This window comes from Salmo salar, chromosome ssa02, assembly GCF_905237065.1.
Source record: "Salmo salar chromosome ssa02, Ssal_v3.1, whole genome shotgun sequence".
Taxonomy (NCBI): Eukaryota; Metazoa; Chordata; class Actinopteri; order Salmoniformes; family Salmonidae; genus Salmo; species Salmo salar.
Genome location: NC_059443.1, coordinates 80,890,290 through 80,915,394, shown reverse-complemented (window position 1 = coordinate 80,915,394; position 25,105 = coordinate 80,890,290). Strand labels below are relative to the sequence as shown.

At 40.3% G+C, this 25,105-nt stretch overlaps 2 protein-coding genes and 1 long non-coding RNA gene across 4 annotated transcripts; 1 reads left to right on the top strand and 2 right to left on the bottom strand.

Annotated features, from left to right (window-relative positions):
• Window positions 1-357: 357 nt before the first annotated feature.
• LOC123738301 (piggyBac transposable element-derived protein 4-like) lies at window positions 358-1,842 on the top strand. The gene has a single exon (XM_045713369.1). The coding sequence runs from the start codon at window positions 358-360 to the stop codon at window positions 1,840-1,842; it is 1,485 nt and encodes a 494-aa protein (XP_045569325.1).
• Window positions 1,843-7,093: 5,251 nt separating this feature from the next.
• On the bottom strand, window positions 7,094-8,049 carry LOC123736778 (uncharacterized). The gene is made up of 3 exons (XR_006766400.1): window positions 7,977-8,049; window positions 7,713-7,788; window positions 7,094-7,230 (listed from the first exon to the last, which is right to left on the bottom strand). It is a non-coding gene; the product is annotated as an uncharacterized lncRNA (long non-coding RNA).
• A 2,021-nt stretch (window positions 8,050-10,070) lies between these two features.
• LOC106596404 (zinc finger protein 501) lies at window positions 10,071-20,098 on the bottom strand. Of its 2 annotated transcripts, none has more exons than XM_045713170.1 (4): window positions 20,047-20,098; window positions 19,506-19,603; window positions 19,194-19,371; window positions 10,071-11,862 (listed from the first exon to the last, which is right to left on the bottom strand). In XM_045713170.1, exons 2-4 carry the CDS (start codon window positions 19,506-19,508, stop codon window positions 10,775-10,777), a joined length of 1,269 nt encoding a protein of 422 aa, XP_045569126.1. In that variant the 5' UTR covers window positions 19,509-19,603; window positions 20,047-20,098; the 3' UTR covers window positions 10,071-10,774. The 2 variants fall into 2 exon arrangements, with proteins under 2 accessions (XP_045569126.1, XP_045569128.1); XM_045713172.1 differs by having other exon boundaries at window positions 10,071-11,850.
• Window positions 20,099-25,105: the final 5,007 nt, after the last annotated feature.

The window sequence follows — 25,105 nt, the reverse complement described above, 5'->3', positions numbered from 1 at the left end:
TCCCTCTACTCTATATAGTAGATATACTATACAGATTTTTTTTTCTTTCTTTTCTTACACAGTGCCAGGGACTCGGATGAACAATGGGAACCCACAATGTCAAGGTGTTCATCCCCCACTAATTCAGACGCTGAAGCTGGTTCATCCAGCTGGACCCCTGCTGTCTCCGGCTCCACACCTTCCCCCGCCCGGCCATCTAGAGGTGTGAAGAGGCCAGTCCAGAAGCGGAGGAGGGCCAGTGAACCAGCGGCAACTACCACCGAGGCAGAGGACTGCTGGCACACTGTGCTAGAAGAGGATGTGGAGCCACTTCCACCAACATTTAGACCGAAAAGGCAGCCAGGACCTCAGCTAGACATGACTGCAAAGTACAGCCCCCTTCATCTTTTCCAGATGTTTTTCTCCTTGTCAGTTCTTGATTCGCTGGTGTCTAACACCAACAAGTATGGGGCTAAGAAACAAGCAGGCAAGAAAGAGGCATGGAAGCCCATTTCCATCCAAGACCTGTACTGTTACATCTCACTGGTTATTTACATGGGGCTTGTGAAGTTCGAAAACCTGAAGGACTACTGGAGAACGTCAACACTCTACCAACTGCCTTTCCCCACCACTGTCATGTCTTGTAAAAGGTTTCTGACTATCTCGCAGGCGCTTCATATCAGTGACCCACAAGTTGATGAGGACAATGACCAGAAGAGAGGCACAGCAAGCTTTGATAGGCTCTGCAAAATCAAACCTCTCTACCCCAGCATGGTTGAGGCCTGCAAGACCCATTTTCAGCCCAACCAGAACCTGTCCATAGATGAGAGGATGGCAGCCTCAAAGGCTAGAATTGGCCTCAAACAATATATGTGTAACACGCCGACAAAATGGGGGTACAAACTGTTTGTTTTGGCCGATTCTGTGTGTGCCTACACTTGGAATTTTTTTGTTTATGAGGGGAAATCCATCTCAGACACCGGTAAGGGACTTAGTTATGATTCCGTTATGGAATTATTGGATTTTCAACTGCTGGGGAAGGGCTACAAACTGTTTGTGGACAACTTCTACACAAGCCCTACCCTGTTTACAGATCTGAGGAAGCTGGATGTGTGGGCTTGTGGCACCATTCGTCCCAACAGAGTGGGTTTTCCCAAAACAAAAGTGAACGACATGCCTAAGAGGACAGATAGGGGTACCATGCGATGGATTCGTAAGGATGACCTGCTCTTTGTAAAGTGGATGGATACCAGAGAGGTGGTCATGTGCACCACTATCCACAAGTCGTACAGTGGCGATCACGTCGTCAGGCGTGTGAAGGACACTAATGGGGCACGGACCACTAAAAATGTCCCCATTCCAGCTGCTGTGAAGGACTACAACAAGAGCATGGGAGGTGTGGACCTGTCAAACGCTCTGATAGGCTACAACAATGTTCTCCACAAGACAATGAAATGGTACAGGACATTGTTCTATCACTTCATCAACATTGCTGTGGTGAATGCATTCGTCCTCCAGAAGGAAATGGCTAAGAGCTCTGGACAGACCCCCATGACACAGCTAGCCTTCAGAAAGTTGCTCATCCAGGAGCTTGCTGGCTACGGCACAAAGTTCACTGCAGCACCTTCTGTCCCCTCTACCTCTGTCCCTTCTGCTCCTGCCACCAGTGGTGTTCACATGCCAACATTCATAACTGCAGGCATGAATGTGCCTCAGGGCCAAAAGGGCACAGCATGGAGGCGTCGTTGTGTTCTTTGTCGCATGAAGTCCCCCATCACCTGCACGACTTGTTCGGTTTGCCTCTGCTTTACAGCAGAAAGAGACTGCTATGGGACATGGCATCAGCAGGACAATATTGTGTAGAGGACTGAGGGTCTTCCAAGGGTTTACTCTTGTTTTTTTTAAAACATTTTTATTTAAAAAAATGGTGTGTTAGAATAGCATTTTGTTATGTTGTGTGTATAGTTATTTGCATAAAAATGTATCACTTCACCAATTCGGCCACTTGGGTACATTTGGGCAACTTGTGTGACTTCATGCTAACTGTCATGTTGCTCGCTCATTCCTGAAGTTATCAGTCTGACACTTTGTACAACTACTGTTGCCCTCTTATGTTCTCCATCTAAATTATCCCCAGCTTCCTATCTGAATGTTTGGCTGTTCATGTGAAAGATAATGCAACAACAATAAAAAACAGAAAATATATGCTCTCTTATTTTCTTCTACCAGATCTATTGTGTTCTCCTACATTCAATTCACATTTCCACAAACTTCAGTGTTTCCTTTCAAATGATACCAAGAATATGCATATCCTTGCTTCTGGGCCTGAGCTACAGGCAGTTAGATTAGGGTATGTCATTCATGCGGAAATTGAGATGAAGGGTCCTATCCGGAAGAGGTTTTAACCTGACCGAACCATTCTCCTAAGAGCTGTGGACAGACCCCCATATTGTATTTTTTATTAGCATAGCATTTTTGTATGTTCTATATAGGTATTTTCTTGAATGTATCAGTTTGGCCACTTGGGTACATTTGGGCAACTCGTGTGGGACACCTGGGTGACTTCATACTAAATGTCATGTAACTCGCTCATTCCTGAAGTTATCAGTCTGAAACTTTGCACACATACTGTTGCCCTGTTGTGGACAACATATAAATGATCCCCAGCATCCATCTCAATGTATGTCCTTTCTTTTGCATTTCAAAGATCAAATAAAAGTTGAAAACATGTTTTTTGTTTTTATCTTTTACCAGATGTGTTATGTTCTCCTACATTAATTTCACATCTCCACAAACTTAAGTGTTTCCTTTCAAATAGTATCAAGAATATGCATATCCTTGCTTCAGGTCCTGAGCTGCAGGCAGTTAGATTTGGGTGTCATTTTAGGTGGAAATTGAGATGAAGGGTCATATCTGGAAGAGGTTTTAACCCTCCATATGGAGCCTGTGACCAAATTTTTGGAAAAAGCATAAATTGGATTTTAGTCTAGGCCTCTGCCATGGATTAGTTCACTGAGAGGGTGCAAATACAGTGCCTTCGGAAAGTATTCAGGCCCCTTGACTTTTTCAACATTTTGTTACGTGACAGCCTTGTTCTAAAATGTATTTATTTTTAATCAATCTACACAATACCCAATAATGACAAAGCAAAAACAGGTTCAAATAAAAAATGGAAATATCACATTTACATAAGTATTCAGACCCTTTACTCGGTACTTTGTTGAAGCACCTTTGGCAGCGATTACTGCATCGAGTTTTGGGTATGACCCTACAACCGCCTTTCTTAAGTATGGGTCGCGACCCTGTTAATGGTGGGTCGCGATGTGTCAGTGTACATTTATAATTGTTCACAACATTTTCCTCTGTCATTATGGGGTATTGTGTGTAGGGAAAAAAACAATTTAATCAATTTTAGAATAAGGCTGGAAGGTAAAAGGTCAAGGGGTCTGAATACTTTCCCAATGCACTGTATGTGCCAAGTTAAAATATTCCCAAGAGACATATTCTAAACTCTGCTTCTAGCTCCTAAGCAACTTTGCAGTGTTTTGTGTGTGTTATTTCTATTAGCCCAGAACGTTTGTTGTGTTATTACATACAGCCGGAAATAACATTTGGATATCAGAGCGGCGGTAACTCACCAGCATTACGACCAAGAATACGACTTTCCAGAATTGGATCCTTTGTTCGTACCCCCAGGGCTCGTCGCCGACGGTAGAGAAGAGGTATTCGGAGTGGACTTCTAGTCAGACTCAGGAGGCGGGCACACCATGTACAAAGAAAAATAATGCAATTTAACCATTGATGGATGGTGACGAAAATAATGACATTACCAGTAGTCATGTTAAAGTTTTAAACGTTTTTTTGGTGGAGTTGATGTATTTGCATGTGGCTGTGCATTATATGATGCCTGAATAGGAAGCATAGTCTGATCGTGACTACTGGTTTTCTTAATAAATTCTTGATCAAAAACTGCTTTGGGTTTCATTCCAAATATCTACTTGCATTGCTTGGTAGTGTATTCACATAGTATGAGACATAAATAATAACATTTAAGTAAAATAAAACAAACAGTATTATCCTGAATTCAGAAGTGAATAACATTTTTGTTATCACATCAACAAAATCTTTCAGAATGTACCTGTTTTCAGTATAGAACGTTGGCTAGCAAGCTACCGATCTGTCTGAATCAGTAGCCTTGTGTCGAAAGGTCCGGTCCACTAGATTATACGTCACGCAAGAAACAACTTGAAAAAATCATCTGCTGGCTAGTTTGGGTGACGCAGTTTGGGAAAATGTTAGTTACATTGTTTATTCTTGCTAACAACTTCATAAAAAGTATCTTCAAAATAACCAGATCTGTGTTTACTGCCCCACAGAAGGCATTTTGCCATGCTGTCATTGTAAATAACAATTTGTTCTGAGGCTGCTGTTCATGCTGGGATTGTTGATTGGCAATTAAGTATGGTAAACTAAGAAAACTATACTTTTTTATAGTAGATTTTGATCACACAATAAACATTGGACATACTCATTAGTAAACACCACACCTTTTAATTCCATGTAATTTATTTCACTACTTTCACAGGAACTTGTGCTACACTGCCTACAGGAACTTATGCTACACTGCCTACAGGAAGTTATGCTATACTGTCTACAGGAAGTTATGCTACACTGCCTACAGGAAGTTATGCTATACTGCCTACAGGAAGTTATGCTATACTGCCTACATGAAGTTATGCTATACTGCCTACAGAAAGTTATGCTATCTTATACAGTGAGGGAAAAAAGTATTTGATCCCCTGCTGATTTTGTACATTTGCCCATTGACAAAGAAATGATCAGTCTATAATTTTAATGGTAGGTTTATTTGAACAGTGAGAGACAATAACAACAAAGAATTCCAGAAAAACGCATGTCAAAAATGTTATAAATTGATTAGCATTTTAATGAGGGAAATAAGCATTTGACCCCCTCTCAATCAGAAAGATTTCTGGCTCCCAAGTGTCTTTTATACAGGTAACGAGCTGAGATTAGGAGCACACTCTTAAAGGGAGTGCTCCTAATCTCATCTTGTTACCTGTATAAAAGACTCCTGCCCACAGAAGCAATCAATCAATCAGATTCCAAACTCTCCACCATGGCCAAGACCAAAGAGCTCTCCAAGGATGTCAGGGACAAGATTGTAGACCTACACAAGGCTGGAATGGGCTACAAGACCATCGCCAAGCAGCTTGGTGAGAAGGTGACAACAGTTGGTGTGATTATTCGCAAATGGAAGAAACACAAAAGAACTGTCAATCTCCCTCGGCCTGGGGCTCCATGCAAGATCTCACCTCGTGGAGTTGCAATGATCATGAGAATGGTGAGGAATCAGCCCAGAACTACACGGGAGGACCCTGTCAATGATTTCAATGCAGCTGGGACCGTAGTCACCAAGAAAACAATTGGTGACACACTACGCCGTGAAGGACTGAAATCCTGCAGCGCCCGCAAGGTCCCCCTGCTCAAGAAAGCACATATACATGCCCGTCTGAAGTTTGCCAATGAACATCTGAATGATTCAGAGGACAACTGGGTGAAAGTGTTGTGGTCAGATGAGACCAAAATGGAGCTTTTTGGCATCAACTCAACTTGCTGTGTTTGGAAGGAGGAGGAATGCTGCCTATGACCCCAAGAACACCATCTCCACCGTCAAACATGGAGGTGGAAACATTATGCTTTGGGGGTGTTTTTCTGCTAAGGGGACAGGACAACTTCACCCCATCAAAGGGACGATAGACGGGGCCATGTACCGTCAAATCTTGGGTGAGAACCTCCTTCCCTCAGCCAGGGCATTGAAAATGGGTCGTGGATGGGTATTCCAGCATGACAATGACCCAAAACACACGGCCAAGGCAACAAAGGAGTGACTCAAGAAGAAGCACATTAAGGTCCTGGAGTGGCCTAGCCAGTCTCCAGACCTTAATCCCATAGAAAATCTGTGGAGGGGAGCTGAAGGTTCGAGTTGCCAAACGTCAGCCTCGAAACCTTAAGGACTTGGAGAAGATCTGCAAAGAGGAGTGGGACAAAATCCATTTACATTTACGTCCTTTAGCAGACGCTCTTATCCAGAGCGACTTACAAATTGGTGCATTCACCTTATGATATCCAGTGGAACAACCACTTTACAATAGTACATCTATATCTTTTTTGGGGGGGTTAGAAGGATTACTTAATCCTATCCCAGGTATTCCTTAAAGAAGTGGGGTTTCAGGTGTCTCCGGAAGGTGGTGATTGACTCCGCTGTTCTGGCGTTGTGAGGGAGCTTGTTCCACCATTGGGGTGCCAGAGCAGCGAACAGTTTTGACTGGGCTGAGCGGGAACTGTGCTTCCGCAGAGGTAGGGAGGCGAGCAGGCCAGAGGTGGATGAACGCAGTGCCCCTCTTTGGGTGTAGGGACTGATCCCTCCTGAGATGTGTGCAAGCCTGGTGGCCAACTATAAGAAACGTCTGACCTCTGTGATTGCCAACAAGGGTTTTGCCACCAAGTACTAAGTCATGTTTTGCAGAGGGGTCAAATACTTATTTCCCTCATTAAAATGCAAATAATTTTATAACATTTTTGACATGCGTTTTTCAGGATTTTTTTGTTGTTATTCTGTCTCTCCCTGTTCAAATAAACCTACCATTAAAATTATAGACCGATTATTTCTTTGTCAGTGGGCAAACGTAAAAAATCAGCAGGGGATCAAATACTTTTTCCCCTCACTGTATATGTCCTAACCGACTTGCCAAAACTACAGTTTGTTGACAAGAAATGTGTGGAATGGTTGAAAAATGAGTTTTAATGACTCCAACCTAAGTGTATGTCAACTTCCAACTTCAACTATATGTTTGGTAAACTAAAAAAACAAAATCATTATGTAGTAGATTTTGATCACACAATATACACTGGACTCAGAAGGAAATACCACATCTTTAAAATCCTACAGGAAGTTATGCTATACTGCCTACAGGAAGTTATGCTACACTGCCTATAGGAAGTTATGCTACACTGCCTACAGGAAGTTCTGCTTTACTGCCTACAGGAAGCTCTGCTACACTGCCTACAGGCAGTTTGTCATGTTGAACTGGGATCGCCTGGGGAAACATAAGAAGGTGCCCATTCCTGTGTGCAAAAAATTACAAAAAGAACGCAAGACACACCAGAATGGCTTTCCAAGACTTGTTGAGTGTTCCTACGTGGTCTGTTCTCAGTCCTGACTTAAATCTGCTGAAAAAATCAGAGAGAATCAGGTTTAAATATCGCTGTCCTTCAATAAGCAGTTTTGACAAAGAGTTGTGAAAAGTTGGTAGAATCTAAATGAAAATTATTCTAAACTGTAATGGCTTCCACCAAGTATTAACTCGGGTGGGTGACGGAATTCTTCAATTATGATATAAAACAATAATAATTGTAGAACATGTTCAATAAAATCTAACTTAATCCATTTTTAGATTTAATTTTAAGGGAGCAAAATGTGAAAAAAAAGTTAAAGGGGGTGTAGATGTTCTATAGTCACTGTTTAGCTTTAACTATGGAGTGACCCCATGAAATGGGATATCAGCCAACTCAGGGACAACCACAGAACACAACTATGTATAGTTTACACAAATATTAGTGTCTTAGCTTTTATTGCAGGACTTTGACTGTGGTACATCACCTCCCCAGTCAACCTATTGTGTGTAATGAACATTCATATTGGACAGCCTTACCTATAGAGTAGCACCACCACCCATCAGCCCATTCTCTTCTTGACTTCAACACTGAAGTGTATTGTTGGTATAGGAGCTTTTGATAAATAATAATTCAAATTGTTAAAATAGAAGTGTATAATTATTACTTTATAAACTTTAAGATACTGTTTGCCTCTATGCAGATGTAGAAGCTGAATAGGAAAATACATTATCAATAAATAGTTTATATTTTTTCACATCATTGTAAGCATACTGAGCCAAATCTTAAAAATGTGACCATACTATTTATTTCAAGTCCCACTAAGATGTCACCATACTATTCCTTTAAAGCCCCCCTGTCAGATATAAATTATCAGTGGGAAACCAACTGAAATGGAAAGAATGGAGCAAATGGATCACTATCAGAGGGGTGTCTTATGACATCATATAGAACTACTCAGACATTCCAAATATCACTTGATTATCAGAGAGATGTATTATGACATCAGATAAAACTACTCAGACATTCCAAATATCACTTGATTATCAGAGGGGTGTATTATGACATCATATAGAACTACTCAGACATTCCAAATCAGGCTTAATCCATGTCATGAAGGTGGATATTGATCCAACCATTTCAAAAGTGATGACCAGGCTGATGGAAACAGGATATGCCTTTACCATTTTATAAATGCAGACAGACGATTTGTTAGTTCGTTTGACATGGTGGGGTTATTTTGTGTCAGTAAACATGTATAAGCGAGAATTGGCGGTGGAAACTCCTTTATGAGCAAATATTTATATAACCATCACATATTAGTTAACTTGGAGTCACATGATGATATGTTGTGTGGTCCTCCCACTACGACTTGGGAACCAATGCAGTTTATTAGGTTACAGATGAAATAAATTATGAACTTCACAGGGTGGTGAAACTGCACGTGATGAGCTTGATGCTCCTTTCCAATACATTTTGATGGTCTTATTCTGGTGACATGATGATCGATGGTTGGTTGTCATTTGACAAATAAAATAATATGGCTCTTATCCATAATAATCTCATCATGTAGGTAGCCTACCCGCACTGTAATGTGAGATGTTGGCTACAGTACACGGGACAAGAGCACGTTTGCTATTTCACTCAACAGTTTAAAACCATCAGTAGTGTTGAAAACGTGATGGAAACCCATTTAACTTATATTTTTCATTCTGTACATGGGAATTTAACAGCAAACGTTTTTTTTTGTGCACTGCGTCATAATGCAAAGCCTTTAATCTGCAATAAGTCTGTTTGATGCAAACATTTCTGGTGGGAAAGCGGCGTATATTGTTATATGCATATTTTAGAATATTCACATGGAAATCTGTCGCACATTGCATGGAAACTTAACAAAGGTGGATATTGATCCAACACCTGCTGCTTATTCAAACCAGCCCACTGGGTACAGACGTCAGTTGTGCGTCTAGTTTCTATTTACATTTCTTTGAGTCCTCAACTAAAGTGAATTCAATATGAAATCAACACAAAATGTCACCTGTCATTGGATGTTTAAAATTATTATTTTTTTAAATGTATTTCACCTTTATTTAACCAGGTAGGCTAGTTGAGAACAAGTTCTCATTTGCAACCGCGACCTGGCCAAGATAAAGCGTAGCAATTAGACACATACAACAACACAGAGTTACACATGGAATAAACAAAACATACAGTCAATAATACAGTAGAACAAAAGAAAACAAAAAGTCTATATACAGTGAGTGCAAATGAGGTAAGTTAAGGCAATAAATAGTAATTACAATATAGCAATTACACACTGGAATGGTAGATGTGCCGAATATGAATGTGCAAGTAGAGATACTGGGGTGCAAAGGAGCAAGATAAATAAATACAGTATGGGGATGAGGTAGGTAGATGGGCTGTTTACAGATGGGCTATGTACAGGTGCAGTGATCAGTGAGCTGCTCTGACAGCTGGTGTTTAAAGCTAGTGAGGGAGATATGAGTCTCCAGCTTCAGAGATTGTTTGTTGCCAATGACAGTTTGTTCCAGTCATTGGCAGCAGAGCACTGGAAGGAAAGACGACCAAAAGAGGAATTGGCTTTTGGGGTGACCAGTGAGATATACATGTAGGTTGCCAGTTCGGTGAAAAATAAAAAATACCTGATGTTGATGGCTTTTTACAAATCCAATCAGTTTTCCACATTAATCAAACATCATCACCTGGATTTGTTTTGTTGAAATGACGCGGACACAACATTTATTCAACCAGTGGGAGGCTTGTAAATGCCCCCAGGAAAGTGGAACAAGGAACTCTTCTTTGAGACAATGATGGAACAGCAATCTGTGGGAGAGTTGTGGTGGATATTATAAAATAAGCATCTACTGGAGTCCAAGTCAAACCAAGATTCTTTATTTCTGAGCTCAGAGAGAATAACAGAGTTACACAGCGCAGTGTAGACAGTCTGAATTCCTGAAGCATTGGGTGATGAGCACATTTCTTTATAGTTTCCTGTTCCTGGGAGGGACTTTATTCATTCAAGGGCACAGGTGCAGCTAGTTTGCAACGCAGGATGATACTCCCAAGAACAGGAGATTATAATAGGTCAGTTTCACAAGGTTAGTCACATACTCAGTTATGTGGACACATACAATTAACATTTTCCATTACAGAGTCTGAACATTTTTATTTAATTAAATCATCAGTGGACCAACAATGCAAATGTAAACAATGGAGCAAATGCATCACATCCAAATATCACTTGATTATCTGTAGTGCTGAAGGAATGACACTCAGATAAAGACAAACACAGTCAGAGTTTAAAAAAAGACCATTTAAAACAGAAGTAATCTGATCTACTTTATATTCAAACAGAAATACTCCATATTCACTTCATGTTTTGTAATAAAAAAATACATGTTTGAGTATACTTTGTACAATTCAATTTCATATGTTATAAACAGGTAAACACATTCTCAGTCAACAATATAAGACAATTGGAGCACTGTGTACGTTCTCTGATGAATTTTAAGTCAATGTGATCTAAAATATCAATTTACACACTAGAATAATTAAGTCAATGTGATGTTAAATATTCACACTAGGAGAAGTAATTATTATCTCCTGTGTGTATTCGCTCATGTCTTTTCAGGTTCCATAAATGGTTAAAACTCTTCCCACACTGGGAGCAGTGGTAAGGTCTCTCCCCTGTGTGTATTCTCTCATGTTGTTTCAGGGCCCCTAACAGGTTAAAACACTTGCAACACTGAGAGCAATGGTAAGGCTTCTCCCCTGTGTGTATTCTCTCATGATTTTTGCAGTCCCTTAAACGATTAAAAGTCTTTCCACACTGGGAGCAGTGGTAAGGCTTCTCCCCTGTGTGTATACGCTCATGACCTTCGAGGGATTCTAACCGCTTAAAACTCTTCTCGCAATGGGAGCAGTGGTAAGGCTTCTCCCCTGTGTGTATTATCTCATGTTGTTTCAGGGCCCCTAAGAGGTTAAAACACTTGCCACACTGAGAGCAGTGGTAAGGCTTCTCCCCTGTGTGTATTCTCTCATGTATTTTCAGGTTACCTGCCTGGCTAAAACACTTGCCACACTGAGAGCAGTGGTAAGGCTTCTCCCCTGTGTGTATTCTCTCATGTATTTTCAGGTTACATACCGTGCTAAAAGTCTTTCCACACTGGGAGCAGTGGTAAGGCTTCTCCCCTGTGTGAATTATCTCATGATGTTTCAGGGCCTCTAACAGGTTAAAACACTTGCCACACTGAGAGCAGTGGTAAGGCTTCTCCCCTGTGTGTATTCTCTCATGTTGCTTCAGTGCCCCTAACAGGTTAAAACGCTTGCCACACTGAGAGCAGTGGTAAGGCTTCTCCCCTGTGTGTATTCTCTTGTGTATTTTCAGGTAGCTTTTCTGCTTAAAACTCTTTCCACACTGGGAGCAGTGATAAGGCTTCTCCCCTGTGTGTATACGCTCATGCCCTTCGAGGGCGTCAAACCGCTTAAAACTCTTCCCACACTGGGAGCAGTGGTAAGGTTTCTCCCCTGTGTGTATTCTCTCGTGTATTTTCAGGTAGCTTTTCTGGTTAAAACTCTTTCCACACTGGGAGCAGTGGTGTCGTCTTGCTGGTTTGGACGTCCCTGGCTCTGGTTCCTCTGAGTCTGGTCTTTCTCCTGCCAAAGACACTGTGTTTAAATTTTAAATAGAGACCTGAATAAAACTTCCAGATGATAAAACGGCCTTGCTACGAGAGTAAATCCTAATCAGATCCCTCAATAACCGGAGGCCAGTTAACAATCTTGGTGTGATTTTAAAACAAATGTTGTAGAGCTTCCTGGTAATTACTGATAATGTTTTACATTACTTATTCATTCTGTTTTACAAGTCAGGACACAAAAAACGAAACAGTTCTAGGACACTCAAGACACAGACATCGCTGGATTCCAATCGAGCAGGTGGTTCTAAATATATAACTTTCATAGCTGTATGATACAGAATGCGACCTACACACTTCCTTATACATAAAATAAGTAAAAAAGTAATTTTAAGTGGAAGTCCAAAATGTGTTTTTACGTCGAAGACACAAAGCACATCAGTAACATCTCCCCGTTGTTGAAAGGGTTCAACACATGCTGTTTAAATGGCCCAACTTCTTATTTAGACGTTCACAGATTTTCAACATTTTGACTATCGCCAATGTCATATTTTGGGTAAAGTAAAAAATAAGGTGAAATATTTTGGGTAGATGTTCCTAAAACTGATAGTAACTACAATAAACAAAAATATAATTGCAACATGTAAAGTGTTGGATGTTTCATGAGCTGAAAAAAGATTGCAGAATTCTTCACATCCCAGTTAGTGAACATTTATTCTTTGCCAAGATAATCCATCCACCTCACAGGTGTGGTATGTCAAGAAGCTGATTGAACAGCTTGATTATTACACAGGTGCACCTTGTGCTGGGGATAATAAAAGGACACTCTAAAATGTGCAGTTTTGTCACAACAATGCCACAGATTGGCATGCAATTGGCATGCTGACTGCAGGAATGTCCACTGGAGCTGTTGCCAGGGAATTGAATGTAATCAAAACTATTAAAAACACATATGGAATCATGTAGTAACCACAATTGTTAACTTCTTTGGGGTAGGGGGCAGTATTTTGACGTCCGGATGAAAAGCGTGCCCAGAGTAAATGTCCTGCTACACAGGCCCAGAAGGTAGGATATGCATATTATTAGTAGATTTGGATAGAAAACACTCTGAAGTTTCTAAAACTGTTTGAATGATGTCTGAGTATAACAGAACTCATATGGCAGGCAAAAACCTGAGAAAAGTCCAACCAGGGAGTGAGAAATCTGAGGTTTGTAGTTCTTTCAAGTGATTGCCTATCTAACATAGTGTCTATGGGGTCATTTTGCACTTCCTACAGCTTCCACTAGATGTCAACAGTCTTTAGAACGTTGTTTCATGCTTCTACTGTGAATGGGGAGAGAATAAGAGCATGTGGAATCAGATGACTGTGGAAATGACATGAGCTCAGTGGCGCGCACTCACATGAGAGTTAGCTGCGTTTCTTTTCTTTTTTGAAGACATTGGAATCGTCCGGTTGGAATATTATGGAAGATTTATGTTAAAAACATCCTAAAGATTGATGCTATACATCGTTTAACATGTTTCTACGAACGTAAATACATTTTCTTTGACTTTTCGTCGTGATATTTTCCGCACGCTTCCTGTATTTGGAGTAGTGCACAGAACGCGCAAAACAAAAAGGAGGTATTTGGACATAAATGATGGACTTTATTGAACAAAACCACATTTATTGTGGAACTGGGATTCCTGGGAGTGCATTCTGATGAAGATCATCAAAGGCAAGTGAATATTTATAATACTATTTCTGAGATTTGCTGACTCCACAAAATGGCGGGTTTGGTGTCTAAGCGCCGTACTCAGATTATTTCAAAGTGTGCTTTCGCTGTAAAGTTTTTTAGAAATCTGACACAGTGGTTGCATTAAGGAGAAGTTTATCTATAATTCTTTGAATAACAGTTGTATATTTTATCAACGTTTATGATGAGTATTTCTTTTAATTGATGTGCTCATTCTCCCGGGAAGTTTTTGGAGGCAAAACATTTCTCAACATTACACGCCAATGTAAACTGAGATTTTGGGATATAAATATGAACATTATCGAACAAAACATACATGTATTGTGTAACATGAAGTCCTATGAGTGCCATCTGATGAAGATCATCAAAGGTTAGTGATTCCTTTTAGCTGTAGCTTCTAGCATCCCACATTTCACAGAGAGGTTAAATAGTACCCGCAAACCACAAGTCTCAACGTCAACAGTGAAGAGGCAACTATTTGAGGTTTTCAATTTTTAAGGGCAGTACAGGCGACAGAAATGGTGTTGCATAACACGGCTTCCAGTACAATGGTAAAAAACTAAATAGATTTGTATGTTCCACACGCAGTAGCAACCATAGTGGACAGCACGAAAGCACAACATTTTACTAGTGCAAGATGGACAAACTGGGAGTTAACGTTAAATGGGGAAAATCTACAATTTCATAAGATTGGTGCTTTGAATCCTGCGTCGTTAATGTCGTTGCATGGGGAGGGTGAATCGCATACATGTGACCCAGATCAGATTACTCCAAAACCTAGACCTGATTTGCAGGAGACAGCATTGGAATCGGGAAAAGTATTGTACACAGATGGCTCTAGTTACATGAACACAGAAGGGAACAGAGTAACGAGGTACGCTGTGTGTGGTATGCATTTGGAGTAGTTCATGATTTCGGTACATTGTGGTCACCACGGGGCAGGTTAACAGCGACAGGAACACCAATAAAAATGGTCTGGAGGTAATTATTAGAAGAATATCAGTTAACCAGTAAAGTAGCAGTGGTGAAATGTGAAGCTCATACTAGTCGTACAGATGAAATCACCACAGGTAATCGTAGAGCAGACGAAATGGGTAAGGCGACTGCCTTGGTGAGATAAAGTGTTATGGAACCACATGTATATATTGCGGATTCCTTACGATGAGAAATTGGCTAAATTTGCCACAGGAAAGCGTATTTAGGGTTGTAGATTCTAGGCTAAATGCCAGGGGAATGGATTCTAAAGGCAACACATTTAAATGATATGACCGAACACTCATTGCAAATGCAGAAGGTCTTAGGGTTTGTCTAAATCATTAGACGTTTTATGTGGTTTTATTTTTAAATACATTTACATCTGATGTCGTCTTATTCTGGAATGGGATTCTGGAATGGGATTCTGAAATGGGATTCTGGAATGGACGAAAGGCTGGAGGGGTCACGAGAAATTAGCATTGGGGTTACCAAACCAAAAATGAACTTTTTTTTTTTTAAATGTGGTATGATGGTTACAGAGAAGAGAATGAGATGTTTTGAAGAGGTATCTAAACGGTTTCCGAAGGACAGGGAAAGAAAGGGAGAGGAAACATTTTAATATTAAAAATTCCTAATGAAGAATGATCAACTTCATTAGGAATTAAATAGACGGGGGGTTTCATTATAAGACTCATGAGAAACACCATTCTCTATCCAAATGGTATGTTTTATGTTTTATGTTTTTTGTTGCTCTCCAAGTCTTGTGCGATCACTCTCTTAGGAACCAGAACGGGGATGCGGAGAAACTAAAAGCCGCTCCATCTGACATATAACAAGACCGAAGATTCAGCTGGAAAGGCATTTTGTTGCATGATGATAGATGGGAAAGGCATTTTGTTGCGTGATGATAGATGGGAAAGGCATTTTGTTGCGTGATGATAGATGGGAAAGGCATTTTGTTGCGTGGTGATAGATGGGAAAGGCATTTTGTTGCGTGATGATAGATGGGAAAGGCATTTTGTTGCGTGATGATAGATGGGAAAGGCATTTTGTTGCGTGATGATAGATGGGAAAGGCATTTTGTTGCGTGATGATAGATGGGAAAGGCATTTTGTTGCGTGATGATAGATGGGAAAGGCATTTTGTTGCGTTGTTGCGTGATGATAGATGGGAAAGGCATTTTGTTGCGTGATGATAGATGGGAAAGGCATTTTGTTGCGTGATGATAGATGGGAAAGGCATTTTGTTGCGTGGTGATAGATGGGAAAGGCATTTTGTTGCGTGATGATAGATGGGAAAGGCATTTTGTTGCGTGGTGATAGATGGGAAAGGAATTTTGTTGCGTGATGATAGATGGGAAAGGCATTTTGTTGCGTGGTGATAGATGGGAAAGGCATTTTGTTGCGTGGTGATAGATGGGAAAGGCATTTTGTTGCGTGATGATAGATGGGAAAGGCATTTTGTTGCGTGATGATAGATGGGAAAGGCATTTTGTTGCGTTGTTGCGTGATGATAGATGGGAAAGGCATTTTGTTGCGTGATGATAGATGGGAAAGGCATTTTGTTGCGTGATGATAGATGGGAAAGGCATTTTGTTGCGTGATGATAGATGGGAAAGGCATTTTGTTGCGTGATGATAGATGGGAAAGGCATTTTGTTGCGTGATGATAGATGGGAAAGGCATTTTGTTGCGTGATGATAGATGGGAAAGGCATTTTGTTGCGTGATGATAGATGGGAAAGGCATTTTGTTGCGTTGTTGCGTGATGATAGATGGGAAAGGCATTTTGTTGCGTGATGATAGATGGGAAAGGCATTTTGTTGCGTGATGATAGATGGGAAAGGCATTTTGTTGCGTGATGATAGATGGGAAAGGCATTTTGTTGCGTGATGATAGATGGGAAAGGCATTTTGTTGCGTGATGATAGATGGGAAAGGCATTTTGTTGCGTGATGATAGATGGGAAAGGCATTTTGTTGCGTGATGATAGATGGGAAAGGCATTTTGTTGCGTGATGATAGATGGGAAAGGCATTTTGTTGCGTGATGATAGATGGGAAAGGCATTTTGTTGCGTGATGATAGATGGGAAAGGCATTTTGTTGCGTGATGATAGATGGGAAAGGCATTTTGTTGCGTGATGATAGATGGGAAAGGCATTTTGTTGCGTGATGATAGATGGGAAAGGCATTTTGTTGCGTGATGATAGATGGGAAAGGCATTTTGTTGCGTTGTTGCGTGATGATAGATGGGAAAGGCATTTTGTTGCGTGATGATAGATGGGAAAGGCATTTTGTTGCGTGATGATAGATGGGAAAGGCATTTTGTTGCGTGATGATAGATGGGAAAGGCATTTTGTTGCGTTATGATAGATGGGAAAGGCATTTTGTTGCGTGGTGATAGATGGGAAAGGCATTTTGTTGGGTGATGATAGATGGGAAAGGCATTTTGTTGTGTGATGATAGATGGGAAAGGCATTTTGTTGCGTGGTGATAGATGGGAAAGGCATTTTGTTGCGTGGTGATAGATGGGAAAGGCATTTTGTTGCGTGATGATAGATGGGAAAGGCATTTTGTTGCGTGATGATAGATGGGAAAGGCATTTTGTTGCGTGATGATAGATGGGAAAGGCATTTTGTTGCGTTATGATAGATGGGAAAGGCATTTTGTTGCGTGGTGATAGATGGGAAAGGCATTTTGTTGGGTGATGATAGATGGGAAAGGCATTTTGTTGTGTGATGATAGATGGGAAAGGCATTTTGTTGCGTGGTGATAGATGGGAAAGGCATTTTGTTGCGTGGTGATAGATGGGAAAGGCATTTTGTTGCGTGATGATAGATGGGAAAGGCATTTTGTTGCGTGATGATAGATGGGAAAGGCATTTTGTTGCGTGATGATAGATGGGAAAGGCATTTTGTTGGGTGATGATAGATGGGAAAGGCATTTTGTTGGGTGATGATAGATGGGAAAGGCATTTTGTTGCGTGATGATAGATGGGAAAGGCATTTTGTTGTGTGATGATAGATGGGAAAGGCATTTTGTTGTGTGATGATAGATGGGAAAGGCATTTTGTTGTGTGATCATAGTTCGGGGGCTATAAGTCTCTGAATTTGTACACCTCGCGGTGACTGTCTGTTCATCTGTTTGTTTGTTTTTAAATCATGTTTTATAATCATTTGTTATTTTTTTTAATTCATGTTCAATTATCATTGTTTATACATTTATTAGCAATTTCCAAGTTTATGTGAATTGAACATTAGGATGCTATTGTTCAAGAGGAGGGACTGTTGGGTTTGACATTTTGAACATTGAGATATTAAATAAACGATAGAAAAGAAGCATAGAATCAAAGGAGAAAGTTAAGGGTTCTCTGTGGAAAGCCAGAAGGCTTTGGAATGTGTTTGATGGAGGAGAGGAGAGTGACGTGTTTGATATAGGGAAGACAGATGGATATCTGTGGATTAGGTGAAGGAGGGGTTGAGGTCAGGAAATGAGGGGTGAGGTCAGATCCCCTTAAGGGGGTAATAAAGGTTTGGCATCCTGTTACCCTTTTAACTCTTTCCTGTTAAACCATAAGAAGGATTGGAGAGAAGAAGGAGTGTCTTAAGTGGGATATATATATCTGAGTGGGACAAATGTTGAGTTGACTGATTACAGCTGTACAGAACCTTTGGGAAAAATAAACTTGGTTAAAGCTTCTCTAGTGTCTGTGGGTTATTTACTCTGAAAAATAAGAACCTAACAAACTCTGAAACATTTATTTGGGCCGCAATTTCTGTGGCTGGTAACTCTAATGAACTTATCCTCTGCATCAGAAGTAACTCTGGGCCTTACATTTCTGTGGTGGTCCTCATGAAAGCCAGTTTCATCACAGTGCTTGATGGTTGTTGCGACTGCACTTGAAGAAACTTTCAAAGTCCTTGAAATCTTCCTGATTGACTGACCTTCATATCTTAAAGGAAATTATGGACTGTCATTTCTCTTTGCTTAATTGAGCTGTTCTTGCCATAATATGGACTTGGTCTTTTACCAAATAGGGCTATCTTCAGTATACCACCCCTACCTTGTAACAACAACTGACTGGCTAAAAAGCATTGAGGAAATAAATTCCACAAATTAACTTTTAACAAGGCACACCTGTTAATTGAAATGCATTCCAGGTGACTACCTCATGAAGCTGGTTGAGAGAATGCCAAGAGCGTTCAAAGCTGTCATCAAGGTAAAGGGTGGCTACTTTGAAGAATCTCAAATATAAAATATATTTTGATTTATTTAACACTTTTTTGGTTACTACATGATTCCATATGTGGTATTTCATAGTTTTGATGTCTTCAATGCAGAAAATAGTAACATTTAAAAAAAACCTTGAATGAGTAGGTGTTCTAAAACTTTTGACCAGTAGTGTAGAATAATATATCTGTAGATCAGATATAATGAAGCAATACAGACCACATTGAAGTGTCTTGAGTTTAGTTTGTGTTCTAGAGTCTTGTAAAGACTTGTTGACTGGGACAGACAATGTAACATCCATAATGTTTTGAGAAAATGTTTTTGTAAAACATGCACCTTACATCGGATCATCTTGAAACTTTCTGGTAACAGATACCAGCGGGCAGATCTATTGTATTTGTTCAAACTAAACTACAGCACTTACTTTGATGTGTCAAATCTGATCCTTTCTTCTCTTCTCCTCCTCTCACAGTTCCACTCAGCCCCGTTGTTTTCCTGCAGTCCACCAGCAGCACAGACAACCTCTTCATACCCAGCAGTAAGGTGCTACCGGGAGAGGCACGACACGGGGACTCCGGGAGGGAGGAAGGGCTAGCGTTGTCCTGGTAACCATAAAGAGGTGACACAGACACATATCATTATGGATGCTGATGTCACTGTTGACATAAAGTGCTTTACAGAAAGCCTGCCCAGACCCTGATAGAGCAAGATGTATCTAGACCAGACCAAGCTGTACCATCTGGTGTTCTGATCTGCAGAGACTCTTCTCTGCCTTGTCAGCATCAGGATGTTGTTGAGGCTCCCCAGAGGATCCACGATAGTCATGTCTCTCTCCTGTGTGAACAAGAACATCAAACAGATGGCCGTCTATTGCAATCACAGTGTCTTACAAGAGGCATGAATAGAACGAAAATAGCCACTTTCATCATGATTTTGTAGAACATTGTTTGTGAAGCAACTGTAAAATGGTCATTCCACGAAATGGATGCCTTTTGCATCCCTTTGATATTTTAAGAAGAAATTATGCTCCAATATTGAATTTTAACAGCCTGTTGTATTAGATGAGTTGAACTTTAATATACACCACATGGAGAATTCAATAAATCTAATTTAAACGTCCCAAAAATGTATGTACCAATGGCAGATTGCCCCTTAAACAATTCCTACAGTACTGAACAACATATTCAAGTGGAGAACTTCAGTAGAATGCCCCTTAAAACCCCACATTAGTTCAACAACTGCAAAGTTTGTGCCCCTGTTTTTAAGACAGTACTCACTGGTGGTAATCAGATCTTCAGTCTCCTCCTCCTTTTTCACTCCCAAAACATCTTCCTCCATAAAAAAGCCAGACTACAGTTTGCAACTGCACATGGGGACAAAGATTGTACTTTTTTGAGAAATGTCCTCTGGTCTGATGAAACAAAAATAGAACTGTTTGGCCATAATGACCATCGTTATGTTTGGAGGAAAAAGGGGGGAGGCTTGCAAGCTGAAGAACACCATCCCAATCGTGAAGCATGGGGGTGGCAGCAACATGTTGTGGGGTTGCTTTGCTGCAGGAGGGACTGGTACACTTCACTTAATAGATGGCATCATGAGGCAGGAAAATTATGTGGATATATTGAAGATGTATCTCAAGATCTCAAGACATCAGTCAGGAAGTTAAAAGCTTGGTCACAAATGGGTCTTCCAAATGGATAATGACCCCAGCATACTTCCAAAGTTGTGGCAAAATGGCTTAAGGACAACAAAGTCAAGGTATTGGAGTGGCCATTACACAGCCCTGACCTCAATCCTATAGAAAATTTGTGGGAAGAACTGAAAAAGCGTGTGCGAGCAAGGAGGCCTACAGTTACCAGCTCTGTCAGGAGGAATGGGCCAAAATCCACCCAACTTATTGTGGGAAGGTTGTGGAAGGCTACCCAAAACGTTTGACCCAAGTTAAACAATTTGAAGGCAATACTAATTGAGTGTAAGTAAACTTCTTACTCATTGGGAATGTGATGAAAGAAATAAAAGCTGAAATCATTCTCTCTTCTGACATTTCACATTCTTAAAATAAAGTGGTGATCCTAACTGACCTAAGACAGGGAATTTTTACTAGGATTAAATGTCAGGAATTGTGAAACTGAGTTTCAATGTATTTGGCTAAGGTGCATGTGAACTTCTGACTTCAGCTGTATATACAGAACAAAAATATAAACACAACATGCAACTATTTCAACCATTTACTGTTCATATAAGGAAATCACTCAATGTAAATAAATGAATTAGGCCCTAATCTATGTACTTCACATGACTGGGCAGGGGCGCAGCCATAGGTGGGCCTGGGAGGGCATAAGCCCACCAACTGGGGAGCCAGGCCCAGCCAATGAGAATTTGTTTTTTCCCACAAAAGGGCTTTATTACAGAGCTAAATACTCCTCAGGTTCATCATCTGTCTGGGTGGCTGGTCTCAGACAATGTGGAGGTCCTGGGCTGGCGTCATTAATACGTGGTCTGCGGTTGTGAGGCCAGTTGGATGTACTGCCAAATTCTCTAAAACGACATTGGAGGTGGCATATGCTAGAGAAATTAACATTACATTCTCTGGCAACAGCTCCAGTGGATATTCCTGCAGTCAGCATACCAATTGCACGCTCCCTCAAAACTTGAGACATCTGTGGTGTTGTGTTGTGTGACAAAACTGCACATTTTAGAGTGGCCTTTTATTCTCCCCAGCACAAGGTGCACCTGTGTAATGATCATGCTGTTTAATCAGCTTCTTGATATGCCACACCTGGAGGATGGATTATCTTGTAAAAGGAGAAATGTTCACTAACAGGGATGTAAACAAATTTGTGCACCAAATTTGAGAGAATGAAGCTTTTGTGCGTAAGTGAAGAATTCTGTGATCTTTATATTTCAGCTAATGAAACATGGGTCCAACACTTTACATGTTGTATTTATAGTTTTTGTAACATCTTCCCAAATTGACAATGGGGAGATCTTACTGTGCTTTGTGTCTGTCTCTTCTTTACCTATTTTAGGTTTAAGGAAGTGTGTAGGTCGTGTTCTGTATCATACAGCTAGTTTTATCATGTAGAGGTTTCATTCAGGTCTCTCTTTAAATAAACACTGTCTTTGGCAGGAGAAAAAAACAAACCCGGAGGAACCAGGGACATCCAAACCAGCAAGACAACACCTCTGCTCCCAGATTGGAAGGAGTTTTACCAAGTTAGGAAGTCTGAAAAGACATGAGAGGAAACACACAGCAGAGAAGCTATACCATTGTGCCCAGTGTGGAAAGAGTTTTAACCACTTAGGAAACATGAAATCTCACGAGCGAATACACACTGGGGAGAAGCCATACCTTTGCGCCCAGTGTGGAAAGAGTTTTAGCCGCTTAGGACAACTGAAATGTCATGAGCGAATACACACGGGGGAGAAGCCATACCATTGCGCCTGGTGTGGAAAGAGTTTTAAGGAGTCAGGAATGCTGACAACTCATGAGCGAATACACACAGGGGAGAAGCCTTTCAAATGCTCAGACTGTGGGAAGACATATTACTCATCACAGTCGCTTAAAAGTCATGTGAGAATCCATGAATAATTATTCTAGTGTGTAAATTGATATTTCGCATCACATTGACTTCGCATCATCGGAGAACATACACAGTGCTCCCGTTGTCTTATATTGTTGACTGAGAATGTGTTTACTTGTTTATACCATATGAAATTTAATTGTAGAAAGTATACTCAAAAATGTGTGTTTTCATTAGAAAATATGAATTGAATATGGAGTATGTCAGTTTGAATATAAAGTAGATCAGATTCCATGTGTTTAAATGGTCCTTTTTTAAACTCTGACTGTGTGTCTGTTTATCTGGGTGTCATTCCTCCAGCACTACAGATAATATTTGTATGTGATGCATTTGTTCCATTGTTTACATTTGCATTGTTGGCCCACTGATGATTTAATTTTTTTTTTAAATTGTTCACAGACTCTGTAATGGAAAATGTTAATTGTATGTGACTAACCTTGTGAAACTGTCATATTATAATCTCCTGTTCCTGGGAGTATCATCCTGTGTTGCAAACCAGCTGCACCTGCGTCCTTGTATAAATAAAGTCCCTCCCAGGAACAGGAAACTATAAAGATATGTGCTCATCACCCAATGCTTTGGAATTCAGATTGTCTACACTGCGCTGTGTAACTCTGTTATTCTCTCTGAGCTCAGAAATAAAGAATCTTGGTTTGACTTGGACTCCAGCAGATCCTTATTTTATAATATCCACCACAACTCTCCCACGGATTGCTGTTTCTTCATTGTCTCAATGAAGAGTTCCACTTTCCTGGGGGCATTTACAAGCTTCCCACTGGTTAAATAAACGTTGTTTCCACGTCATTTCAACAAAATAAATCCATGTGATGGTGTTAGATCAATGTAGAACACTGATTGGATTTGTAAAAATCCATCAACATCAGGTATTTTTTATACATTTTTCACAGAACTTGCAACCTACATCCAATGTATTGATTTCATGTTGAATTGACTTTAGTTGACATGTAAATAGAAACTAGATGTTGAACTGACGACTGTGCCCAGTGGGCTGGTTTCAATAAGCGGCAAGTGTTGGATCAATATCCACCTGCTGTTAAATTCACATGTGCCGAATGAAAAATACAAGTTAAAATGGTTTCCATCACATTTTCAACTCTACTGATCTTTTTTTTTTTTTAATGTTGAGTTATATAGCAAACGTGCTCTTGTCCCATGCACTGTAGCCAGTAGCTCACATATACAGTGATGGTAGGCCACATACATGATGAGATTATTATGGATAAGAGAGATATTTAATTTGTCAAACAAAATAATAAACCATGTAAAACAAACTAAAAAATCGTCTGTCGTCATTTATAAAATTGTACAGACATATCCTGTTTCCATCAGCCTGGTCATTACTTTTGAAATGGTTGGATCAATATCCACCTTCATTATATGGATGAAGCCTGGTTTGGAATGTCTGAGTAGTTCTATCTGATGTCATAATACACTCCTCTGATAATCAAGTGATATTTGGAATGTCTGAGTAGTTCTTGCTTGCTTCATAGTTTACTCCTCTGATAATCAAGTGATATTGTTTACATTTAGGTTGGTGACCCACTCTGATGATTTATATTTTACAGCGTGGGGCTTTAAAGGAATAGTATGGTGACATCAAATAAATAGGATTATTAATCATAAACTCCTACAGCAACAATACACTGCAGCTTTGATGTCAAGAAGAGAATGGGCTGATGGGTGGTGGGGCTACTCTATAGGTAAGGCTGTCCAATATGAATGTTCAATACACACAATAGGTTGATCAGTAGCCAGTTAGCTAGCTGCTACATCTTTAGCCGCACAGCTATTTAACACAGTTAGCTAACACACCTAGCTATCAACAAAGTCAAAATGCCCTCCAGGCCTCGTGGTGGCAGCAGTGCACTACAACCACTGTTTAACCGGAGCTTCCTGAGGGGAAAATAATTAGGCTGTATACAGATTGATTAACCACGTTTCCATCCAAAGTTATGTCAGTAAAGTCATACCGTATAAAAAACCTCACGACAACTGTGATGGAAACAGGAAGTTGTGATCGGTGGTGGTGTACACTCTATAGGTAAGGCTGTACAGTCCAATATGAATGTTCAATACACACAGTCAAAGTCCTGCAATAAAAGCTAAGACACTAATATTTGTGTAAACTATACATAGTTGTGTTCTGTGGTTGTCACTGAGTTGGCTGATGTCCCATTTCATGGGGCCAGTCCATTGTTAAGGCTGTACAGTGTTCTGTGGATGTCACTGAGTTGGCTGATATCCCATTTCACTCCATAGTTAAGGCTGTACAGAGCATATAGAAAGGCTTTTTTTCACATTTTGATGCCTTGAGAACAAATAAGAAACACGCACCGTCTCACTGCTCTTTAATAAGCTTTACGTATCGACCTCAAGGCCTTCATCATAGTATCACTGCTCTTTAATAAGCTTTACGTATCGACCTCAAGGCCTTCATCATAGTATCACTGCTCTTTAATTTAGCTTTACGTATCGACCTCAAGGCCTTCATCATAGTATCACTGCTCTTTAATTTAGCTTTACGTATCGACCTCAAGGCCTTCATCATAGTATCACTGCTCTTTAATAAGCTTTACGTATCGACCTCAAGGCCTTCATCATAGTATCACTGCTCTTTAATAAGCTTTACGTATCGACCTCAAGGCCTTCATCATAGTATCACTGCTCTTTAATTTAGCTTTACGTATCGACCTCAAGGCCTTCATCATAGTATCACTGCTCTTTAATAAGC

Excerpts from the sequence above, each read along its gene's own strand:
- LOC123738301 (XM_045713369.1), top strand. The coding sequence starts at position 358 with ATGACTGCAAAGTACAGCCCCCTTCATCTTTTCCAGATGTTTTTCTCC.
- LOC106596404 (XM_045713170.1), bottom strand. Across the intron at positions 11,863-19,193 it reads ATCAGATTTGACACATCAAA|TGTCTTTGGCAGGAGAAAGA; the intron begins GTAAGTGCTGTA and ends ATTTAAACACAG.